The following is a 22,878-nucleotide window of genomic DNA, read 5'->3' as shown; positions in this document are numbered from 1 at the left end:
GAGGCCTTTGGAGTGTCAGGGGCTTTCCTTGCCCCAAGGGGATCTCATCCCCAACCCCTTCCAGATGATCTCCAGCCCTGGGTCTCCTGGTCTTTCCCTGGCCGGGGTTCACTGCCAAGTGTCTCACAGTCATGTTTCCTGGCCGGGGTTCACTGCCAAGTGTCTCACAGTCATGTTTCCTACCAGGTCTCAGCCCCGACTCATTTTCCCTTTTCCTAAGCTAACCTGCCTCTGTGTCACCTGCGCCTCCCCAGTCAAGAGAGGTCTGTCCCTGGCTCCTGACCCTCACCCCAGCAGCTTCCATGTCCTCGGCAATTTCAGGGACACTAAGGCCCAAAGAGCCACGTGACTTCCCCAAAGCAGAAGAGAGAGAGGGTCCCTGACTTCTCATCGTCCCCTGACCCCTTCATCCCGGGGTCCTTGAGGCCTCGCCCTCGGGTCCCCGACTCCTTCCCTCCGGGCACCTGCCGCTTCAATCCCAGCCCAGGTCCCCAGGGCGCAGAGCCGGGCAGGGCTGCGCGGGGTCGAGGCGGGGGTGGAGGCGCGGCCGCGGCCGCGATGTGGACCGAAAGGAGGTGAGGCGGTCCCTTCCGCGCGGCGACGGCGCGGGGCGGCGGCGGGCGGAGCGCCTGGAGGCCAAGGCGCCCCAGCCCCCTGCTCCCACCCCCTGCCGTGACGTCAGAGCCGGACCCCGTAAACGGAGCGGCGGCAGCCCAGCGCTCGGGATCGAGACAGCGACCCGGAGCCACCCGGACGGACGCAGCCCACAGCGGAGCGGGCGGGGGCGCGGGCGCGAGGATCTCGGTAGCCGCGGCCGCAGGCGACCCCGAGGTAATGCCGAACGGGTTTCCTGCCCGCAGGGTAGGATGCGGGAGAAGAAGCGCCGCCGGGTCACGCCGGGGAGAGCGGGGCCCAGGGTCTGGCGGGGGGGAGCCCCCACGGGCGCCGCGCGCGGGGCTCCCGGGGCGGCTTGGGAAAGCAGCGTGCGCAGGGTGCGCGGTCCGCGGGGTGCCGCAGCGCTTTCCGAGCGCGCGGAAGTAGTGGGAGAAGTGGAACCAGATGAAGGCGGGGAGCAGGGCGGCGTCGCGCCGGCCCCAGCTTCGGTCCCCGACGGCACTCGCCGGCCCCATTTCCAGCGGGCGCAGGCGCTCGAGGGGACGCGCTCGGGACAGGTGAGCGGAGGGGAGGGCGCCCCCCGCGCCCCCCCTGCTGCGGCCGGCGAGGTCTGAGTCGCGGGGGTGGGGCCCGGCTCCCGCCCGCCGCAGCCCCTCACCGCGCGCCGCGCCCGCAGCGCCGAGCCATGGCCCTGAGCGAGCTGGCGCTGCTCCGCTGGCTGCAGGAGAGCCGCCACTCCCGGAAGCTCATCCTCTTCATCGTGTTCCTCGCGCTGCTGCTGGACAACATGCTGCTCACCGTCGTGGGTACGTACGGGCCGGGCGGCCCCCTTCCCCGGGCGTCTCCCGTCCCAGAGAGCCACCTTCCCCGGATGCCCCTTCCTGGAAAGTCCCCCAGCGCGGTCCCAGAGCTCCGAGGCGGCCCGGGAAGTTGGAGAATACACTTTGCAAGAACACCTCCCCCGGAGGCTGCCGCGCCCGGGGAAGTAGGAGCCGCGTTTGTGGCTTCGTTTTCCTGGTGGTCAGGTCAAAAAATGTGACATAAGACCGATACGACCCAGAACTTATGTTTCCTCCTGATAATTTCCTACTTCCCCTTGCACCGTGATGAAAAGATTTCTGTTAAGAAAGTAATTTCTAGAGTTCACAGTGATGTGTTACAGTAATTATTATGCTACCTGAGAAGGTAGATGAATAATTAAGCCTCACGCCTAAAGAAACGAATCAACATCCTTCCCCCCACAAAAGGAACATTTAAAAAATATTGAGATGGAAATATTTCAGGACCTATTAAAGAGCAATTTGAATGGAGTATTGGTTTCAGCTTTTCCTATAATGGAGTTTTGAAAAACTAAATAATTGAAATCCTGGTCTCTTAATTAGGTCCCATTAACAGAAAATTATTTGTTTGGCATCCTTTTCTCAAAAACAAAATCCCAATTTTAATGAATGAAAAAAACATTTCTCCTTTCTTCATTTGCCGGTGGGCTCATGACACAGTTTGCCAAGTAGCTAAAAGTCAGGTTTCTCTAGAATGAGTATCCAGAGCATGTATGGTTTATTCATTTTCAGAAACAAGGGCCTCAGTTCTGCTTTGTCCAGAATGCCCTGTTGTTACCCATATGCCCAGAGCTTCTATTACATTAAACAGTTTGCATTTTCCTTTATTGGAAGTCTTAGGAATTCTTAAATCTTCCAGGTTGTATGAAAGATTGCAAATTCTCACCCATGTAATAGAAAGAAAAAGTGGGCCTGTTGTAGAACTGCCAAAGTATTCCTTCCTGCAGGTTTATTTTTTTCGGAGATGGCTAATGAAATTTAGGTTTCTCTTTGCTTGATTTATTCGTCTAAATGCCTCTCTTTCTGAGAAGCACTGGTTAATCCCAGGTTAGAAACGACTTGGCTTCAGACCACACTTGCCTTTCTTAAAATATTCTTCTTGAAGGAATCCTGTACTGAGAAATCCCACAAATGAAAAAAAATCTCCAGGGCCGATCAGTAATGGTCCAGAGAGCAGAGGGAACTCTTACAGCCTCTTGGGGTTTTGTCTCTCTAGTGAGCTAAGCCTGGGGAACTGTCGCAGTGTCAGCGTGGTGCAGGGGTCTGATTTCTGCACCAGGAGGGTGCAGAAACCTGGGAGGGTTTTGGGCAGTGGCCTCCTTCCTCGTGTGCTCTTGTTCCCAGTCCCCATCATCCCAAGTTACCTGTACAGCATTGAACATGAGAAGAATACTACAGAAATCCAGACTGCCAAGCCGGGGCTCCCCACTTCCACCTCGGGCAGCTTCCAGAACATCTTTTCCTATTATGACAACTCCACCATGGTCACCAGCAATGCTACCGGAGATGCTCAGGGCAAGCAGCCACATAAGGCCACCACCCAGCACATGGTGACCAACGCGACCGCTGCCCCTCCTGACTGCCCCAGTGAAGATCGGGACCTCCTGAATGAAAACGTGCAGGTCGGCCTGTTGTTTGCTTCCAAAGCCACAGTCCAGCTCCTCACCAACCCTTTCATAGGACTGTTGACCAACAGGTAGGTGGTATTTTTATAGTCGAAGAGCTTTATATTTATATCGCTCCAAGCCCCTTTCCCCATGGGACTCTGTTTCTCCTTCACTTCTCAGAGTCTAGAGAATCAGTGGTGGGTGAACTGGGGGAGAACGCTGTCTCCTTCCCCTTACATCTCTGTCCTCAGATAAGAATGATCTCTCAGTTCGCTCCACCTTTTCATTGCTCCCACTGTCGTTCAATAAGTAAGAAAATATCAAAGAAGTTAGAATAAAGAGGACCTCCCCAAGTGGGAGAACTTTGGTTCTGTCTAAATACCAGGTTTCGTAAGGACACTTGGCAAAATAACCCTTGGGCAGCAAGAGCTCTGCAGTGACCATGGCCGTCACTGGATTCCATGTGCTGTCAGCTTTCTCTTCTCTTCCACCTCTGGCTGGGTGCTCATTGAGAAAGCCCACATGTTTCCTTTAGATCTGCAATGGCAAAGGCTCCGTTAGATAGCCAGGTGGGAAATGTCAGAAGAATTGGTAATATTGGTGAAACTCTGCATTGATGCTGAAGTCTTAGGTAGTGGGAGAATTCTTTTCCTTCTTCCGGTTACTTCAGGCATGAAGAGAAGCAGAAAATTGAGGCCATTGTCTAGACTGTGCACACTGCCCTAACTAGCTTTAGATTTATCTGAGTAGTCTGGATTTTGGGAACCCATATATTGTTTGAATAATTAATCACTTCTCCATAGCTCCTGGTCATTCAGCAAGTATTTGCTGACCTGCAGCGGAGATGGCTCAGTTCTGCCTGCTATGTGGGGGTTCCAAGTGCAGGAAAGGATGGAAGCTTCAGTTCTAAGGGGCTTGCTGTTGAGGGGAGGAGGCAGTCCCCAAAGGTAGTTGGTATAGTGCAGCCCCAAGGCAGAAGGCCAAGTGGTAGAAAAGGGAGTGCTGAGGTCCCTCTTGTAAGCTAAGGAGGGCAGGACTTGGAGAAGGGGCTGGGCTAGACTGTAAGAGGCCCCAAGTGCTAGGCCCAGAAGGGAAGGGGGTTTTGTTGTGGGGGCACTTGGGAGCCACTGGGGGTTCCAGAGCCACGTGGGAGAGGCAGGTGAGCTAAGCACGATTGTAAGCCTGTCAGCCCAGCATCCCTGGTAGACTGGGAGATGGGAGATGTTCACACCAACCCAGGCCTTGGCTTGGAGAAGGAGGAGCAGGAACAGCTACAGAAACCAGCTTAACTGGTCCAGGTCCAGCCCTCTGCTCTGTGTAGAGCAGTATTAGAAAGCTGCAGCCTAAAATATGCTAAACAAATGAACCCAGCACGGGCTGCCTCGGGAGCCCACCGTGGAGCACCATTATCTAGGGACCCCACGCAGCCCCTCTTTTCTCCAGGAGGGAAACCAAACCCACCCCAGGAGTGGCAAGGTTGTTTTCTTCCCTTTTCAAGATGAAGGGCCCTTCTTAAAAGGCATCTGGTATAATTACAGAAAACAGCTCAGGATTTTGTATTCGGAGAAAGCAATAGCTCAAATACTATCCACGAAGATTGAGGACATTATCGTAATAACACCTTGCCAATCACATGGGCGCAAAGGCTGCTGGCGGTACAGTGTAATACTTAGAAACTCGCTGAAATGATGTCAGTATGCCAGGCTTCCAAATGGCAAATGGAAAGCTTTTCAAAAATCCCTTTTTTGTTTTGAATGTGTTGCTTATGACAAGGGGAGCAGCTTGCTTGAAACCGGCAAGCAGTTTCCTCTGGCAGATGCTCCAAATGCTTGGACAGGGCCGTCACCCAGGGCTCATGTTTGGGGCTCCAAAAATATTGTGTGCTAAGAGAAACTCAGTTTTGCTTTGTGTCCTGTGCAGTTTAGTCTGTTCTTGTGGGGAGTCATCCCCTTTGGGAATTACATTTTAATCCCCAACTGGTTCCCCCAGCTACCCAGCAAATTTCAAAACACCCTTCTTTTTCTAGGGCCATATTGCAAGGTGGAAGTGCACACAAATTTTAATATTGATGTAGGCAAAACGATGGAGAGAACTCTGTTATCCTTCTAAAGTTCTTTGTAACGGTTCGAATACTTTCCAAGCCAGGTGGAAATGAATTTGGGGACTCTCAACCCTGCTGGGCACTCTCCAGCCTCCCTCCATGGTTCAGCAGGAGAGGCAGGAGAGAAGGGACAAACGCGTTCCTTGTGAGCCATTGTGAATAGTCTTTTGACGTAATTTGTGTCGTCACAGCCTCCGTTACCAGCAAGAGAAACTTGGAGACGCCATCTTGGATGGCTCAGTGTTGTAAACAAGGGTGTTGAAATAGCATTTTAAAGTTGGTTAATATCTGTTTCTGATTAAAGAGTAGCTGAAAGCGTGGAGCATTTGAGTTGTAAGGGACTTTAACAGAGGCTTTGGGGCCAGTCCTGGTGCCTAGAGCTTGCAGCTCAGGGAGGAAACATTCTCTCAGCAGCAGCTGAGCTGAAGCCAGCTGTCCACGTGCTCTGCCCGGGTTTTCCAGCTCTGTTCTTCTCTTCCCCTTCTTTCTGCCCACTTATTATTATATATATGGCTTGTCCTTTTAGCTGCCCAAAATAGATAATGCTGGTCAGAATCTGTTTTGCCTGCATCTTCTTGGGCTCTCCCTGGTTGAATGCCCCAACAGGGACTTGTTGATTTCCATTTTTAATCAGTGGGCAGGTAGCTGAGAAATAGCAGAGATCAGCCTTGCTTTGGGACAGGGGCTCTCCTCCTGCCCTGGAAAAACAGTGTCTTTACCTACCCCTGCTGTGACCTGGTCCAGGTCCCCAGCATCCGCAGGGCTCCGGACAGTGCCGAGGAGGAATGCTTGTCGGAGACCTTACACAGCCCCAGAGATGCCAGGGAAGGCTGCCTCGCCAGGCTGGTGGCAGGAGCTGTTCTTCCCTGGTCTAAAACGAGACACCCCCATCACAGCCTGGACCCCCAGGCTGCTGCCACCTGACTGGCTCTTGTGGGTGGGTGATAGAAAAGCAGGCTGCCTGTCCATTTTTACAATATAGGATAAGATCTCAAGTATCATTCTGAAACTACAAAACAGCAATTCTTGGGAAGAGGTAAGTGCTCATTTGGCTGGTAATTTGCTGCCAGTAATTCCTGTTTCCTTGGCTCTTCACGTACTATTTCTTTATTGAAAATATGAGATCCGATGGGGAGCAGAGCATGGTAAATCACGTATCCAGAAACACACTTTCCAAAACCTCGTGGTGCCTCGGCCAACTCGATTTCCAGTTTTGAGGCTCGTGCGGTTTATTCACTTCCTCATTGCAGTTGTACGTAAAAGGCGGAGGGAATTACAGCAGCAGCACCTGTTATCTGGCCCAGTAAGTGAATTTTAGACATATGGACAGAGAAGAAACATTTCCAGCAGATAGATATGGTGAAACCACCTCACCATTTCTTTTCTCTTTCCCACAAATGTTAAGAATGTGACTTTCACTTGCCTAGCACAAGGTTTAAATAGCAGTTACATCTTTAGAACCAAAAGTTATTCCAGACCACCGGCTGGCTCGGGAAAGAGTTAATAACTGCGCACAGCCGCTGGGGGCCAACTCCCTCCGCTTCCTCTTTAGCTTGTCATTGTCTCAATGGTCTGCTTTTTATCAAGCCAGCATCAGTGGCTTAATTTATTTCCATAGTTACCTAATATATTTGAAAGCCAGTTATTTTTCCACACAAATCTTAGCTAACATCTGAACAGCAAGGAGGATGCCACGGGGCATAAAAGTCTCTATGAAATCTTCTGGTTTTTTTTTTTTCTAGTTTCAGCTGGTTGCTCTGTAGTGGGCTTTGTAGGAATAAGCAGTGACCTTTTCAGTTTCTCTATGGACAGGGAAAGCAGCTGTTGTGGAAAGAGCTCTCCTGTCCTAGATGTTGTGAGGGTGGTGGGCAGGGCACGGCGGAGTCTTCGCCTCTGAAATCAGAAGAAACTGGCAGTGGAATTAGGGCACTTCTCATGTTGAAAAAGCTGCACTTGACTTGCATGTCAGGGAGCAGGCGCTCCCCCCAATGCACGGCCCCCACAGACTCCCTGCACACACCCAGTGGCCGGAAAGGACAGGCCGACTCACAGGCTAAACCTAAGAATTGTTGTTTCATTTTTTACGTGATTGACAACAAAAGTCCTGTGCTATGCTAGGAAATTCAAAATATCAAGCGGATTACTGATATGAAGCTACCGTGCCGCCTCTAAGAGCGTGCGGAGATAAAAGGGTTTGTTCTTTCTGGTCCCGTTGCACCTTCCCAGGCCCCCTGCTCTGCCCCCTTGCTTTTGTTTTCACCTCGACAGAGGGAACGGAGGCCTTAGCAAGCCAGACAGTGGAGTGTGCCTGAGTGTATGGCCGTGATAAACGTGTTATTAACATGAGAGAAAAAGTACCACTGGTCGGTGGTGATCTGGGCACACAGGAGGTTTCTCTGCTGACTATCTCGGTACAGGCGAGTCACATGACTTTTATGATTTTACACATTGTGCTAGGGATTCAATAGACGGTTTTCAGTCTTATTCCAATTGGATTAACTGCTCCGTGATGCTCTGCAGAGAGAGACTGGGGGTCAGGATGACTCACAAGGCCGTGACAGTGGGACATTTGGTTACAGGCATGCCCACCAGCCGCAGCTCTGCTTAGCAGTGCTTTAATTGAGGTGGCATTGAATTGAGATAGGAGCGCGTACTCAGATGTTTATGACTAATGTCAACTGAGTTTTCTTCCATTTGGGAGACACTGGGCGGGGGAGAGAAAGGGCGTTGGCATCTGCCCACCACTCACTGACCTAGGGCATGGGATGACCGTCCTTCCCAGGTGGGGGTGCGAGGGACTGGGAGAGCTTGAAAGCGGAGATCCAGAGGCTTCCCACCTATTTCTTTGCCATGGGGCTGAGCCCTGTGGTGTTTGAAAAAACCAGTTGGGGTGAAAGCTGCTGCCGCCCAGCCTTCACCGGTGGCTGCAAAGCTGCCTGACGCCTGGTCCGGCTCAGGGTTGCTCTGGGTGGGAGCAGACCTCTTCCCGGGCAGCCTCTCACCTGGAGCTGTCTGCCTCCGGGGGACTAGGTGAGGAACTCCGCTGAAGCACCCGGATAGCAGGAACCGTGCTGTTGGCTTAATCCAGCAGAAAAGCAGAGGCATGAAAGAAGAGAATGAGGGAGGAAACAATTTCAGCATCTCCTGTGTTCCAGGCACCCTGGGAGAGAGTTTAACACTCAAATCTCCTTTTATACTCATGCCAGTCCCGGGAGGTGGGCGATGTTGCTCCAAGCGGCTGAGAGGAGACGTGTGGTGGAAGGCAGGCTCTTTCCATGCCCCAGGAGGCCTGTGGCGGAGCTGGGTACAGGCAGTGGTCTTGCAAAGCAATTTGGGTCTTGAATTTTTGCACCCAAGATGAGGCCTATCTTTCTGGGCAGGCCTGTGTGGGGTCCACAGGAAGGCGGATTTTAGAATCTCACTTCCTAATGCCTCTTAGTGCAGTGCAAAAGGCTCTGCTGCCAGTTGAATCTCCTGGTGCCTTTTTACTGGGCTCATTTGCTTGCAATTGTCCCTTTGGGGATCGACTAGCTAAGACCATAATTAAAGGAATAATAATAAAAAATGACTGGAACAGAGACTGTGTGTTTTCGATGTTTTCTGGGTTACTTGCCAATATCGCGTTAACATTTATTCTAGAGAAATTTCTGTTCGGAGCGGCAATCCATAAATGTATTCATGTTCCAACACAGTCAAACAGAAAAAGGTCACACAGGAAGCACCAAGTATATGAATTTTTAGAACAGTTGACCAAGCACTCATCCACCTGCTCCCACAGGGTTAGCAGGAGAGAATCAATACAAATTACCCAGACCTCACCAGATTTTCCTCCTGGTTCTGTTTTGCAGAATCGGCTATCCAATTCCAATGTTTGCGGGATTCTGCATCATGTTTATCTCAACAATTAGTAAGTGTCAGACGCTTGCCTTCTGAGCGTGGGCGCAGCAGGGGCCCTGACAACCACTCGACCTGGGTTGTTTGCATCTTGGTAAAAATTAGAGCGAGGAATCAGGGAGAAGTCTTAATAGAGCAAGAGCATGATGTGGCTAATATTGATAAAACACCGTGGGGGGACGGGAGGGCTTCGAAGTGACCCGTTTGAGAGGTTTGGTCGCAGCCCCCGAGGGGTGGCCCTGATGTCCTGCCGGGCCCTCTCTCGCCAGTGTTCGCCTTCTCCAGCAGCTACGGGCTGCTGCTCATCGCCAGGTCGCTGCAAGGCATCGGCTCCTCCTGCTCGTCCGTGGCTGGTAGGTGTGGGCCCCTGGCTGGGCTCTTATAACATGAGCTGGGGAGGGCTCTGGAGAAGGAACTGCCCCACACCTATCCTCTTGGGTTCTGCTGGGTCTTCTCTTTCAGTTAATCGGAGAGGTTTGGGCAGGTCCAGTTGGGCCTGGAGTGGGAAGGAGGCATGGATTCTTTTTTGCTCCCCAGAGCTTGCTTAGAGACGACCTCTCTTTTCTGTCTAGGGATGGGCATGCTCGCCAGCGTGTACACGGATGACCAAGAGCGGGGCAACGCGATGGGGATTGCCCTGGGAGGCCTGGCCATGGGCGTCTTAGGTGGGTAAGATCCACCGTGCAGGTGAACTTGAGACGGGGCTGCCTGGCATTGGACGGCAACCTCCCTTTATACTTTCTACTTTCGTGGAGGCTTTGAAAAGTGGCAGGGAGAGACCTGAGCTGGGAGAAAGGGACCCTGGGCTAGCCCAGCCTCTGCTCCTCACTGGGTGGCCTTAGGCAAGCCCCATTCCTCCCTGGGCCCAGATGTAAAACGAAAGTGTTGAACAGGACAGTCTGCCAAGAGCCTTTGTCTCCAACATTCCCCGCGTACCTTTGGTGTCTGCCTTCATCTGCCACCTGCCCGGGCTGACCTCCCAGGCCAGGGGACAGATACCTGCCCTGAGAGAAGACTCAGCCCTTTTCCTTTGTCTTTTACATTCCGGCCTTCATTTGGGGCTGCATCTTCTGTCTCTCTGATCTTTACTTTTGGGGTGCCCTTTATAGACTCCTCCCCATTGCTCAGGTGTAAAAGCCACGTGCAGGAATTTGCCAGGGCAGCTTAGTACCAGCCATGTGCACTGCAAGGTGACTGCCCCAGATCCTCTTTGGAATGAAGTACGGGGAGAGAGTCAAGAAGCCAGTGGGTGCTTCTAGCTCCAAGGAGAGGCATCAATCCTGGACGCTGGCACTGGCCCGCATTTCTCTTCCTTGCAGTGGGCCCCCCCTTTGGGAGCGTGCTCTATGAATTTGTGGGGAAGACGGCTCCGTTCCTGGTGCTGGCCACCTTGGTGCTCTTGGATGGAGGTGAGCGGGTCCCCAGGGGCCCCGGGGCCGTGGACAGCCCGCGTTCAGGGCCACGCCCACTTTCTGCAAGGGCGTTTTCTTTTTTTCCTTGTAGTTATTCAGCTCTTTGTGCTCCAGCCTTCCCGGGTACAGCCGGAGGTAAGCAGCTGGGAGCTGAGGGCGTGGTGGTGGCGGCAGCTGTGCTCGCTCTTCTAACCCCCCGTTTTCTGCTCGGCAGAGTCAAAAGGGGACCGCGCTCACCACTCTGCTGAAGGACCCGTACATCCTCATCGCGGCAGGTGCGGCTCTGGGCTGCTGCTCTCCGTCACAGGCGTGTGTGTTGGTGGCAGCGTGTTGGGGGCACGCTGGTGGCAGTCGTCTTGCTGCTGGAAACCTTGGGCTGTATAATAACATAAAATGTTAATGCTATGGCGTAACATAAAAGGCAAAGATGGTACTATGATAACATAACATAAAAGGCAAGGAAAAAGGGTTTCCTTCCATCACCGATTTCAGACACTCACTGTGTTCTTTTTTGTTTTCAGTATGGGGCAAATCAAAATGGTGTATGTTTAGCTTTGCAGCAGAGATGTCTGAGGTCTTGGGGATGCCGTGCCAAAGAGGCTCATTTTGTGCCCAGTTTACTGGCCGTGTCTGTGCCCAAGGCCATGCCTTGTGCCCTTGACCTCTAGTCCGCTGTGCCTCACCGCAGGCATCTTGGGTGGCTGGTCCAATTTACTTGGCACAGATGGATGTCGACCAACAGCACAGCCCCAGGGGGCAAGAGGGCGCCTCTCTACCTGCAGAAAGAGCCTCCCTGTGGCAAGGCAGAGAGGCCAGGGAGCTAAAGAAGACCCTGCCTTTGTGTTCTTGGCTAAAAGAAGGCCCTGGGCTCTGGGGCTCTCAGGAAGGACCTTGAGTTGCGTTCCCCCAAGGGTCTGTCCCCCTCCCTGCCAGGCCTGGGACTGCCAATGGGGGCCCAGCCCTGTGCTTGGGTACTGCTGCCAGCAGCCCCTGGCATCAGACCTGGCCCTGTTTCTCTCCAGTTAGGATGAGATTGTCTAAGCAGGGGTCACCAACACTCGTCAGGCTGGTGGGTCCTGGGGGAACTGGGCACATGCCTTACCCAAGGACACTAAAATTCAGCCTTTTCCAAAACCCAGCCAGACTTTGTATAACTCTTCTGCTGCTGGATTTGGTCAGGGAGGCACATGGTCTAAACTTGGTCCATTTTGCCTTTTGGCCAAAGGGTTGTTAACCCAGTGTGGTGACTGCTTCATGCAATGGGTTCTCTCTGTGTCCCCGACAAGAGGCAGGGAGCATCCCAGGGCTGAGATGCCCTTGCAGCTCTTGGGCCTGGCTGTGCAAGGAGGAGATACGGGGGGCCCCAGGGATGTGGCTCCCAGCACCCTGGGGCAGGCGCCTGGTCAGGGCTGCGCAGCCTGACTCCCCTTCCTCCCTTGCCTCGGTCTAGCTCCTGCTCATGGAAGGAAACACAGAGATCTCCCCAGCACTAAATGTCAGGCGATGGAGAGTTCCAGGCAGCCTCACCTGGGGGAGGGAGTTGGGGGAAAGGTGGAGGCGGGTAGTCCAGTCATTTCAGCATCATTTCTGTGTTCTGCCTTTAAATGTCACAAAGAATGAGAAAGTCTTTCCTCATTATGTGAGCAACTTAATCATGCTGACACAATGTTCCTTGAATCAAGATTCTAGCAAATTAGAGGTTCCATGGGGGCACAGCACAGGAAGCTCCCAGAACGATGAGGGTAGTTCTGTGTGTCTTTTTCTAGATGGTTCTATATTTACAAAGGGTTCTGGTGAACAGAATGATAATGAAAGCATAGAAACCCTAGATGTATAGTTACTTTATTTTTAAAAATCCCTTCATACCATGCCTATACCGAATGGGTTTTCAGACATCCCATGGGATCCTTAGAAATTTGTGTCCATTATTCAATAAAACAGATGTAAGAGCCTCAGGTTGTCCTGAGTCTTTGTGGGGTCTGAAAGTTGTCTGTTCTCAGTTAAAGAACTTCATTGATAAATTGGAACTCCCTTTCTTCATTAATAGGCTGGGAAGGTTTGCCTCTAAGGCTCCCTCTAATTCTAAACTTTACAATTCTAGGATTCTATTTGTTTAAAATAATAGTTACAATGAGAATAATAATAATAATAAACCCTCCTCACTCTTCCCCCCTTGAACTCGTCATTTAAATCTTTTCCTTACAAAAGTAGAAGTTCTGGGTATCTGAGCTGGCGTCTCTGGCTGTGGGCGCCTGAGGTTTGACTGTGTTTGGAAATGGTAGGTGTGCTTGGGATCCAAAGTCGAAGCATACTCACCCTTTTCCTCCCTGAAGGGTCCATCTGCTTCGCAAACATGGGGATTGCCATGCTGGAGCCTGCACTGCCCATCTGGATGATGGAGACCATGTGTTCCCGCAAGTGGCAGCTGGGTAAGGACAGCGGCGGGCTTTTCCGCGTCTGGAACTTATGTCCCCAGGGAAGGTGCTGTCAGCATAGCCCTGTTGAGCTGCCTGTACCAGGATGGTGAAGTGATTGCATTTTGCTTGTTTGACATTTAATGGGGTCCATGCATAGGGCAGCAGTGAGCTTTGGGATCTGTTGAGTCTCTGGTTTTTGTATCATCCCTGATGGGTCCAGAATTAAGACAGAAGCAGTAGGCTTGGGAAGAAATGTGAGAGGAAAAATACACTCAAGATCTTCCCATGTTTCTGAACTATATTAGTTAATATTAAATATACTCTGACAGCAATGCAATTGATGCGAAAAAGGCCAACAAGAGACTTAGCTTATAAGAGCATGCATTTTTTTAAGTGTTTTTTTTAATGTAAAAAAGGAATGCATGCTTGTTATTAAAAAATTAAAGTACACAAATTGAGGAGGTAACATTTTAAAACCCCATGGTCATCTTTTCCTCTCCTCCAGTCCACTTCCCTGTCATAGTCATTGTCAACTGTTTTGAGTGTCTTTTTCCGGATGGTTCTGCATATACCAACACGTATATGAAGTGCATAAAAAACCAGTCTAAGTGGAATCTTGCCATTCACATCACTGTGCTCTTGTTTTTCCTTCGTGCAGTATTGGGGCCATGTTTCCACTTCAGAATATGTAGATTTACCTTTCAAAGTAGATTCAATTTTATCACAGTTACATACATACATTATTTAAAAAGTCAGAAATCATTATAAGGATTATAGTGCAAAAAGAGCAGTCTCTGCCCCATGCCTCCCCATCCCCAAATCTCCTTCTCAGGTTTGGCCACCTTTAACTCCTTTAACTTCTTATTCTGCTAATCTCCTCTATGTCTTTAATATGTGTGCAACCCTATTTTTTGGTTTTCCAGTATTTGACATTGTCCACCGACTTCTTAGTATAGTCAATGAGGATTTAACACCATTATTGTTCCACCTGAAAAGAATAAAAACATTCAACCATGCAACCCACACATTTTATCACCTTCTGTCTTCCTAAAATAATTACACTACAGTTTTTGGTTAGATTGACTTTCAGTGTTGATATTATTGTGACTATGTAAATAATGTTCAAAACTGAGCTATGTGGGGTATGGCGATCAATTTCTTTTCTTTTTACAAATTTTTATTTTTCCTGGAGTTAGTAATTGCTCTGTCTTTTTGTTTTCTTAGTTTTTGATGTGGCGTTTATGAATATATCCCCTAACCTCTCTGGGAGAGATCAGAAGTCCTCTAACCGTGGTCAAGTATATCAGCACACCTAACCTTTCTGGTTTGTTGTTTGTTCATGGGCATTGGCCTTAGATTGCTCTGTCTTCCTGCTCTAGTCTAGACTCGTTGCTCTCTAGGTTGTTCTGGGACTTTCTTCCTCCATCATCGAGGTATCTTCTTTTCCTCTCTTCTGTTTCCTCTATCACTCTCTCCCATATTTCTCTTTCTTGGTTTCTCCCACATCATGATGGAGCACATCTGAATGATGGTACACAGCAGATAAAATTTTCTGAGCTCCTGCTTAATTACAGACATCTTTAGTCTTACCTCATACTTGGTCTATTTGGTCTGTTTGGGCATATAATTATTGGCTGGAAGTGATTTTCTTCCAGAATTTTGAGGCCACTGCTCTGTTGTCTTTTGGCATCCAGGGTAGCTGTTGAGAAGGCCATTCCTGATCCTTTGTAGGCACTTGCAGGACCTTCTCTTCCTCTTTAGGGTGATGAGTTTTCACCATGGTGATTTGTGGTGGATTTGTTTTTCTCCACTGTGCTGGGTACTTGCTTGGTTGGCTCTTTCACTTCAGAAATCTCTTTCTTTAGTCCTGGGAAAACTTTGTCCTCTTTAATTAATTCTACCCCTCCCTCTTCTCTTTTATATGGTACTCCTGTTAGTTGGATGTTGGATCTCTATGTTTTACTCTTTTAATTTCTTATTTGTCTTTCCTTTATTCCACTGATTTCTTCATTTTAGTCATCTAAACTGCCTATTGAAGTTTTTAAATTGAGGCTATCATATCTTAAATTTGAAGTGCCCTTTCATGTATACTGAGTGTTTTGTTTTGAAATTACAGCCTTCTGCAATTTAGTAGGAAGACATTTATTTGATCCTTTATTTGGCCTGTTGTGTTGCCCAGATCTCTGTGCCTGTCTGGTTCTGTTTCTCCTGCCAGGTGGGTTAAGGGGGGCTGGAGCCTCTCACTGCACTGAGACCAGCCTTTCAACCGTCTTTCATATTACAGCTTCAGCCCTTGCGGCTACTTTCACAGTCTGGGGCTTTCAGTTCCTGAACTTTCTGGGTTATGGGGGACAAAGAGTCTTGCTTCTTGTTGATCTCTGTGTCTGCAGGCAGGCAGCTTCCAGCATTCTCTGCTGGGTCCATACTGCTCTCCCTCTGTTTCTCATCTTGTTGTTTATCTCCTCTGCCATTCTCTCTGTCCTTGGCCAGGTACTAACATAGGTATTAGTCGTTCAGGCTTTTTCTATAGAGTGTAAGAAAGGAAGCTTATTTTCACAAATACTTTATGAGTGAAATTGAACGTCTTTTCATATGTTTAATAGCCTTATGAATTTCCTTCACTATGAATTATTAATATAATTTGTCCATTTTCTGTGGACATTTCAAGTATTCTTTGCATGTTAAGATATTAATCCCTTGTCAGATGTTTATAAATATTGCCCCCTTTGTTGCATGCCATTAGACTTTATCAGTTTATTTTCAAGATTTATTTCATTTATTTCTCCACCCCACCATTTACCGCCGTTGTCTGCTCTCTGTGTCCATTCACTGTGTGTTCTTCTGTGTCTGCTTGTTTTCTCATTACGTGGCTCTGGGAACTGGTCCTGGGACCTTATGGAGTGGGAAAGAGGCAATTACTCTCTTGCACCACCTCAGCTCCCCTATTCTGCTAGGCCTCCTTATTTTCTGTCCTCTTTGTCTCTTGTGTCATCTTGCCGCACCAGCTTTCCACGTCAGCTGGCACTCCTGTGCAGGGCGGCTTTTCCTGTGTGAGGCGGCATTCCCACTCAGGGTGACTCTCCAGCGCGAGGCCACATTCCTGCAAGGGCCGGCACTCTGCCTGGGCTAGCTTGCTGTGTGCGCCAGCTTGCCCTCACCAGGAGGCCCTGGGCATCGAATCTTGACCTCCTATATTGTAGACAGGAGCCTAATTGGTTGAGCCACATCTGTCTCCCAAACAGCGGGAGTGGGGGGGTGGTGGAGCAGGAAAGGGATTCTTGTTGCTGTGGTGAAATGTTCTAGAATTAGATAGGTGAATATGCCACAAACCACTGGACTGTAACCTTTTAAGGGGTGAATTTTATGGTATATGAATTACATTATAAAACGAAAACCAGCCCCAAACAGTGAGAATCATTCGGTGAAGGAAAAGGAATTCTTGAAGCTCAGCTAAGGAAGATTTAGTTCTGAACATCCTGGCAGTCAGGGCAAAAGAGGCAACCTAACGACTTTCCAAACTCTCAAAGGAAGGATATCACTTTCTAGGGAGGACAAGCCTTTTCTAACGCTGGATGAGCGAACAGTTTTGCAAAAGATGAGGGAACTTCTTCTGTCTTGCTGCTGCTACCCGCCTTAGCCTTCCAGAGGCCGTTCTTCCAGCTTTCCTTTCACTCTGGGCTGGTTTCTGGGTCTCCAGGTGGAGCGTGGGCACTGCCGAGCTAGAATCCGCATTTCCTGCTTGAATTTCTCTTTCCTGCGCTCTTGAGCTGGGGTGCTTCTTTGATGTTTCTGCTGTCTCCACTTAAACGACTTATCCTAATTGAATGTGCCCTGGCCTGTCCAGGGTACTTAGGCTGTGAACTCACTTCCTCTCCAGACGAAGCCATGGGGCTTTCTTGATAAAGGCTTTAGAGTCAGTCAGAACACTCTGGGTCCTCCGGGTTAGATAGCAGACCCGACCGCAGGCTGCCTAGATTTCATCAGGACGTGATATCCTGGGGCTTATCCCCCCAGCCAGATGTTGGCCTGAACTGAGAACAGCTTGCTTGCCTTCTCCTACCGGAGAGGTTAGGCTTCCTATCTGCCCAGAGAATCTAATTTCTCGGCCTATTTCCTGTGTCATTTAGTGTGAGAGGAAACACCCACAATTCGCGGCAGCCTGAGACCCATGGCTCCCCGGGGCCCTCTGAGCCTGAGAAGGACCCAGACTGGGAGAGAGCACGGTCCCGCCCTTCTCCCCTGGAGGTCCCACCTTTCTCCTGGAGGCCCCGCCCTTCTGGGAAGCCCCGCCCTTCTCCTGGGAGGCCCTGCCCTTCTCCTGGGAGGCCCCACCTTTTCCCCCTGGAGGCCCCACCCTTCTGGGAGGCCCCGCCCTTCTCCCCTGGAGGTCCCACTTTTCTCCTGGAGGCCCCGCCCTTCTGGGAAGCCCCGCCCTTCTCCTGGGAGGCCCTGCCCTTCTCCCCTGGAGGTCTCATCTTTCTCCTGGGAGACCCCACCCTTCTCCCTGGGAGGCACCAGCTGCTTTGTAGCTCAGCCTTTCCCTGGTCAGGTGTGAGCTCCCTCTAGTTCAAGGTGAACAGGGAAGTTATTCTGCCTGTGTGTCTCCCTGTTGCTTCTGGAGAAAGACCCTTATATATGAAGTCAGAGCAAAACAATCTTATTAACTGCCTGGGGGATATGAGGCTGTTTCTTGTTGACACTGAATTTTTGACCATAATTTTAGAGGCAGCAAAGACAGCAACCCATTCATATTCCAGAGGGTCTTGCGAGCCCTCGTCAAGCGCCTGGTGCTGCCGCTTTGGGCGGAGGCCCTGGGAGTGGGTTGGTGGAGAGAGACTCGTTTCATGGTGCTCTCTCTCTACCTAGAAGGCTTAGGGTGAGGCCTAGCAACCCCAAAGGGAAGCTCAGGCCCTGGGGAGCAGGTCCCAGTCTAGGAGAGAGCCAGACTTTTTTCTTCGTCCTGCCCATTTGATTTTAGTGAGAAGTGGTGATGCAGCGCGGGATGATGAAAGGACACTGGCTTGCTCTCAATCAGCTGTGACCTTGGGCATAGCCTGTGCCAGCCTGTTTGGGTACCAGATGGCAAGACGGGTCGCCGTGCTGTGAGGCCTTTGGCTCCTAAGCCTTCCTTAGGGTAGGGCAGCCTGGGGCCACTGCCCCATTCTGGCTCCGGCCAAGCCCTTGGGGGTGCTCAGGGTTGGGCTATCTAGAGCTCTGAAGAAGCCCAAGAACGCAGGAATGTCCCGCATCGGCTCTGCTCAGACTCCAGGTGGCTGGAGCCTCTCCCAGGCCAGGCTGGAGTTGGCGCCAGGCTTTGCATAAAAGCTCGGGGCGTAGGTGGCTCTCCCTGTGGGTGGGCTTTCTAGTGCGAGCAGAGGGAGGGGGAGGCCCCGGGCTCTCAAAGGGAGCCTCGGCCAGCAGAAGGCAGGGCTCGCAGGCATGGCTATCACCATCCCAGCCAACACTTTTCTCACTGAGTTGGAAAAAGGCATGGAAGGAATTCTTGTTGAGTTTGTAGGTGATACAAGCTTGGGAGGGGATGAAGTTGGCCAACAGGTCACAGACGCAGAACTGTCTTCACAGGGGAAATGAAGGCCCCAAAGGAACACGGTGAATTCCTTTAGTGAGAATGTAAGGCCCCGCCGTAGGGTTAAAAAACTCCCCCACGACTGATAGGTGGTCTCCCCCCACCGCACATGGTTCAAGTGCAGCTTGGGCTGGGGGGCTGGGGCTCCTGAAATGCGGGCACAGGCGTGGTGTCCCAGTGCAGGTGCGCAACTGAGGGCCCAGAACGTGGAGCGAGCCCTGCAGGGTCGTTCTGTCCTTTTCTTCTTCGGATGCTGGTGACTGTTTCCAGTGCACCCAGTGTGGGTTTGGGGACAGGATCAGTTCTGGGCTCCAGTTTCAAGGCAGACACGTAACTTGACCTTATGCAGAGGGGAGATGGGGCAGAAGCCAAAGCCCTGGCAGGGCTGCACCGGGGGAGCAAAGCCGTGGGCAGGGTGGCGTCCTGCTCTTCTCCTGCTGGTGGCTGGGCTTGGGGAGGAGGTCGGAGTCATCTTCTGTCTGGTGCCAGAAGGCGAAGCGGGGCCAGTGGGCCGAGGTGCAGGCAAGGTTTAGGGTTTAGTCGGAAAGCCTGCCCTGTATTTGGTGCTGTCAGCAAAAGGGCTGCCTGGCCTGTGCGCAAAGCTAGGTGGTGGCCTCTTGGGTGCTGGAGGAGATGCCTGCTGAAGCGTCTTTGAGTTCCACCTTCCAAGTCATTGGAGGCCCGGGCAACGTTGGGGATGTTGAAACAGTGCCAGGCGGGTGTCGGGGGTCTAGAGCAGCTGCTGGAGCCTGAGGTCCAAGGAGTGTGTGACCCTGTCCCTGGTTTGGAAGTCAAGACAGGAGGACTGTGGGACTCCAGACTGCCTGCTGGTGCCTCCAGGGTGCAGGGGCTTCCCTCAAGGGATGGGGACCGCCTTCAACATTCTCAGTAAGGTGCAGGGACTGTTCTCAGCCAGACTCTTGTTTTTTTTAATTTATTTCTCTCCTCTTCTCCCCCTCTTCCCCCCTGGTTGTCTGCTCTCTGTGTCTGTTCGCTGTGTGTTCTTCTGTGTCCCCTTGCATTGTTGGCAGAGCCGGGAATCTGTGTCTCTTTTTGTTGTGTCAGCTCTGTGTGTGCAGTGCCACTCCTGGGTGGTCTGTGCTTTTTTTGCACAGAGTGGCTCTCCTTGAGGGGCGCACGCCTGGCGCCTGGGGCTCCCCTACGCGGGGGACACCCCTGTGTGGCACGGCACTCCTTGCGCGTGGCAGCACTGCACGTGGGCCAGCTCACCACTGGTCAGGAGGCCCTGGGTTTGAACCCTGGACCTCCTATTTGGTAGGCCGATGCTCTAGCAGTTGAACCACGTCTGAGTCCCATCAGCCAGACTCTTTCCTCTTGACCGACAAGGAGAGTGGTCAGACTGGGTGCTTCCTTTGTGCCAGCCCTGGAGCTAGGCTATGGGGAGAGCCCTGCCCATTAAGTGCTCACCACAACTGGGGGAGGCCAGCAGCCTGTGAACAGCGGGTGAGGTGCGGGTTTGCAGAGTGACAGGCCCCAGAGATCAGACAGTGAGTGCCATCGGCCAAAGGCCTTGTTTCCAGTTTGAACAGCCTGCGAGGTGTGTTTGGCGCAGGCGAGCACTGTTTCTAGGAGGTTAAAATGACCCACTCAGATCCACACAGCTAGTAAGTTTCAGGTGAAAGGAATACCTTGTTCCATGCCTCTCCACCAAAACTTTCTGGTGGAGACGGAGCAGGTGCCTTCGGTATTTCCTGCGCATGGAGGATGAGGTGATGTACCCGCTCCTGGGGCGCAGGCGCCAGCTCGGCACCTACTTGTAGGTCGGCGTGGTGCAGCCAATAGGTGTCTTCTGGAGCTTATCCATGCTCCCGCTTTGGAGCTTTGCCTTCAGAGACACATGTCATGCTTTGCTCCCTGAGTCGGGACTCAGCAGAGCACGCAGTTCTGGTGAGTTCTCTGTGAGCCATTTCCTTAGGCCCTAGATACGACGGCTTCTGTGGGCCAAGTTAAGCCCATAAGTGGGTTTGGGGGGGTGGTACAGCACTGGCCTGCATGGGTTTTTTTGTATGTACATATATGTGTGTTTAAATCACTTGCCAACATTTAAAAATCAAATTTCACATAAGAATCCATAGTTGCAGCTTTTTAGAAAAATCAGGTCTTCTGCAGTCCTTCACGGCAGCAGTCAACTGGACAGAATGGCAGCTGCCCTCTTAGGTGGCCTGGGTCTTTTGGTTCACCCTGGATGCCTTCTCTTCCCCCATTTCCTCTTGTCTTTCTGAGACGGAAGCCAAATGCCAGTGGCACCTTAACGTGGTACTTGGTCTCTTATTTTTCCTGTACTTTGCTTCTTGCTTTGTGGAAGCCTGCCCGGCCCCTGTAGACAGTGTGTGGTTTAGACATTCACCCTGAGACAAAGGTGATGGTGATTTCTTTGGCTCTCCAGGTTATGAACGCAGCTCTCCAGGGTGCTGGAAAGCCCTCCCACACTTTCCAAGGCTGGCTTTAAATACCTTCTGCTTAGGGGAGCTTTGCCGGCTGCAGACTCTGGGTTCCCAGAGCACCATGTGGACACCTTTGTTGGGTTCCTAACACTGGCTGTGTCATAGGTGACCGTCATCTCATTCCTTCCTTTGAAGATGCTCACACTGTGAAAAGAGCCACCTGTGGTCACTGTCCCTGTTGCAGCCCCAGCCCCGCACTGGGCACTGGACTGTCAGTAAAAGTTTGCTGGATCAAATGACATTGAGCAATTATTCGGCCACCATGTATTGCTACATGTGATGGAAGAGGTTTCCTGGAATATGAAATTAGATTGCTCCTTCTATTATTATTTCCCAGAATCACCAAGACTAGAGTGATTTGCTTTTGGATTTAGCTCATGGGACCAAACATCTTGAGGTCCCTCCTGTATTGGAAGTCTCACCCTTGCTGGAGCTTTGATGATTGCCATTAGCTGCAATGAAAGACTAGTAGAACCTTAAAGAGACAAGCTCACACTGTCCATTTGTGTGCTAGGGAAGCTACGTGGATGGGAAAGGCCCTGGGCCCTGGGCATTTTGTGTGTGGTGGGCACTCACGGCCCATTTGCTGTTTTCATGGAAGGAAGTCATTTATCTGACTTCGTTGCAATGCAGTCAGCCGATATCTGATTTCAAGAAAAAATACCAAAAGTGTAAAGAGCTTGAAAGCACTAAGGAGATTGTCCTATGGAAATGCACAGGGAGAGCTGATGTGGACAAGTCCCCTGGGGCCAAGCTTGGTCTGACTTGACTCTGCCTTTCTGTTTGATGCCAGGGGCACGTTCGAGGCTCCTGCAGCCACACCCAGTGGGAAATCAGCTCAGCGCAGGCCCGTCAGGACCTAGGCATTTGCCACCTCTTTCTCGGGAGAGCATTAGAGCTTTGCCTTGAAAATGTCAGTCAAATATGACCTAGCCAAAAAAACAACCATGTAGATATTTATTTTTTTGATATGGAATGATGTTCATGAAGCTAACGCTGTTCAAAAGGCAGGATGTCAAACGGTAGGACTAGCGTGGTCCCTTTCACCAAACCTCTCTGCACACATGCTTACTGATACATATGTACAAACACGCAGGGGAGCATGGGAATTGGTGAGGGGATTGGGGGTAATTTTAACTTTTTTGCTTATGTGAATGTTTTCTAATTTTTCCAATGCCTGTGTATTATTTCTGTAACACACAATGAGGGAAATACAGCACATAGCCAGATGCTCCAATGCCCACACCCCATGTAAGGTCGAAGTTGCTGAGTTCAGACAGTCCGGAGCTGTCTGTTTCAGCCCATATGTAAAGCGGGAGACCAGACAGAGATGGAAGTGAGATGAGGCAGGTGATAGAGAAGTGACTTTCATTTCTGGAGGGTTTCAGCTGCTTTGTGCTGTGGCAGCAGCCACGTGGGGGCCAGACTGGATCCTCAGCTGCCGGATATTAGATGCTTGGGTGCAGGCTCCAGGGTTTCATTTCATCTGCTCTAATCAACACTGTGATGTTGACAATTATTAGTTTTTCTAACATTTGACTGATATTGGTACTGATAAGGTGTCCTTTTCATAAATTTACAGGCATTGCCTTTTTGCCAGCCAGTATCTCTTATCTCATTGGAACCAATATTTTTGGGATACTTGCACACAAAATGGGGAGGTAAGATTAAATGGAAACAATACTCACTGCTATATTTATAATAATGTAGTTTTAAAAAAATCCTGAGTGTTTCTGCTTTAGCTATTACAAGTAATTGGTTTGATCGCCATTAAAAATTTGGACTGGGAAAAAAATTGAACAATCATTTACTGATGGTGCTTTTTCTTTTGATAGGTGGCTTTGTGCTCTTCTAGGAATGATAATTGTTGGAATCAGCATTTTATGTGTGAGTAATATATGAAATTTGACGAGTGGAAACAATTTGTGAATAAAACAGTTG

General features: G+C 50.7%; 1 protein-coding gene across 2 annotated transcripts in view; it reads left to right on the top strand.

Moving 5' to 3' along the window:
- Nucleotides 1–555: 555 nt before the first annotated feature.
- SLC18A2 (solute carrier family 18 member A2) overlaps nucleotides 556–22,878 on the top strand; it is a 43,880-nt gene continuing 21,557 nt past the window's right edge. Inside the window, exons 1-12 of one of the 2 annotated variants that reach the window (XM_058298302.2) lie at nucleotides 556–831; nucleotides 1,292–1,421; nucleotides 2,799–3,150; nucleotides 9,011–9,069; nucleotides 9,326–9,409; nucleotides 9,629–9,721; nucleotides 10,376–10,465; nucleotides 10,560–10,603; nucleotides 10,683–10,743; nucleotides 12,802–12,897; nucleotides 22,520–22,598; nucleotides 22,773–22,824. In XM_058298302.2, the coding sequence (XP_058154285.1) occupies nucleotides 1,301–1,421; nucleotides 2,799–3,150; nucleotides 9,011–9,069; nucleotides 9,326–9,409; nucleotides 9,629–9,721; nucleotides 10,376–10,465; nucleotides 10,560–10,603; nucleotides 10,683–10,743; nucleotides 12,802–12,897; nucleotides 22,520–22,598; nucleotides 22,773–22,824 (1,131 nt within the window). In that variant the 5' untranslated portion in view covers nucleotides 556–831; nucleotides 1,292–1,300. Of the gene's footprint in view, nucleotides 832–976; nucleotides 1,173–1,291; nucleotides 1,422–2,798; nucleotides 3,151–9,010; nucleotides 9,070–9,325; nucleotides 9,410–9,628; nucleotides 9,722–10,375; nucleotides 10,466–10,559; nucleotides 10,604–10,682; nucleotides 10,744–12,801; nucleotides 12,898–22,519; nucleotides 22,599–22,772; nucleotides 22,825–22,878 lie in introns of those variants that run through there. The other variant, XM_058298304.2, reaches the window with a different exon arrangement.

Source organism: Dasypus novemcinctus, chromosome 6 (assembly GCF_030445035.2).
Source record: "Dasypus novemcinctus isolate mDasNov1 chromosome 6, mDasNov1.1.hap2, whole genome shotgun sequence".
NCBI lineage: Eukaryota > Metazoa > Chordata > Mammalia > Cingulata > Dasypodidae > Dasypus > Dasypus novemcinctus.
The sequence above is the reverse complement of the archived record's forward strand: the minus strand, read 5'-3'. Positions and strand labels throughout refer to the sequence as shown.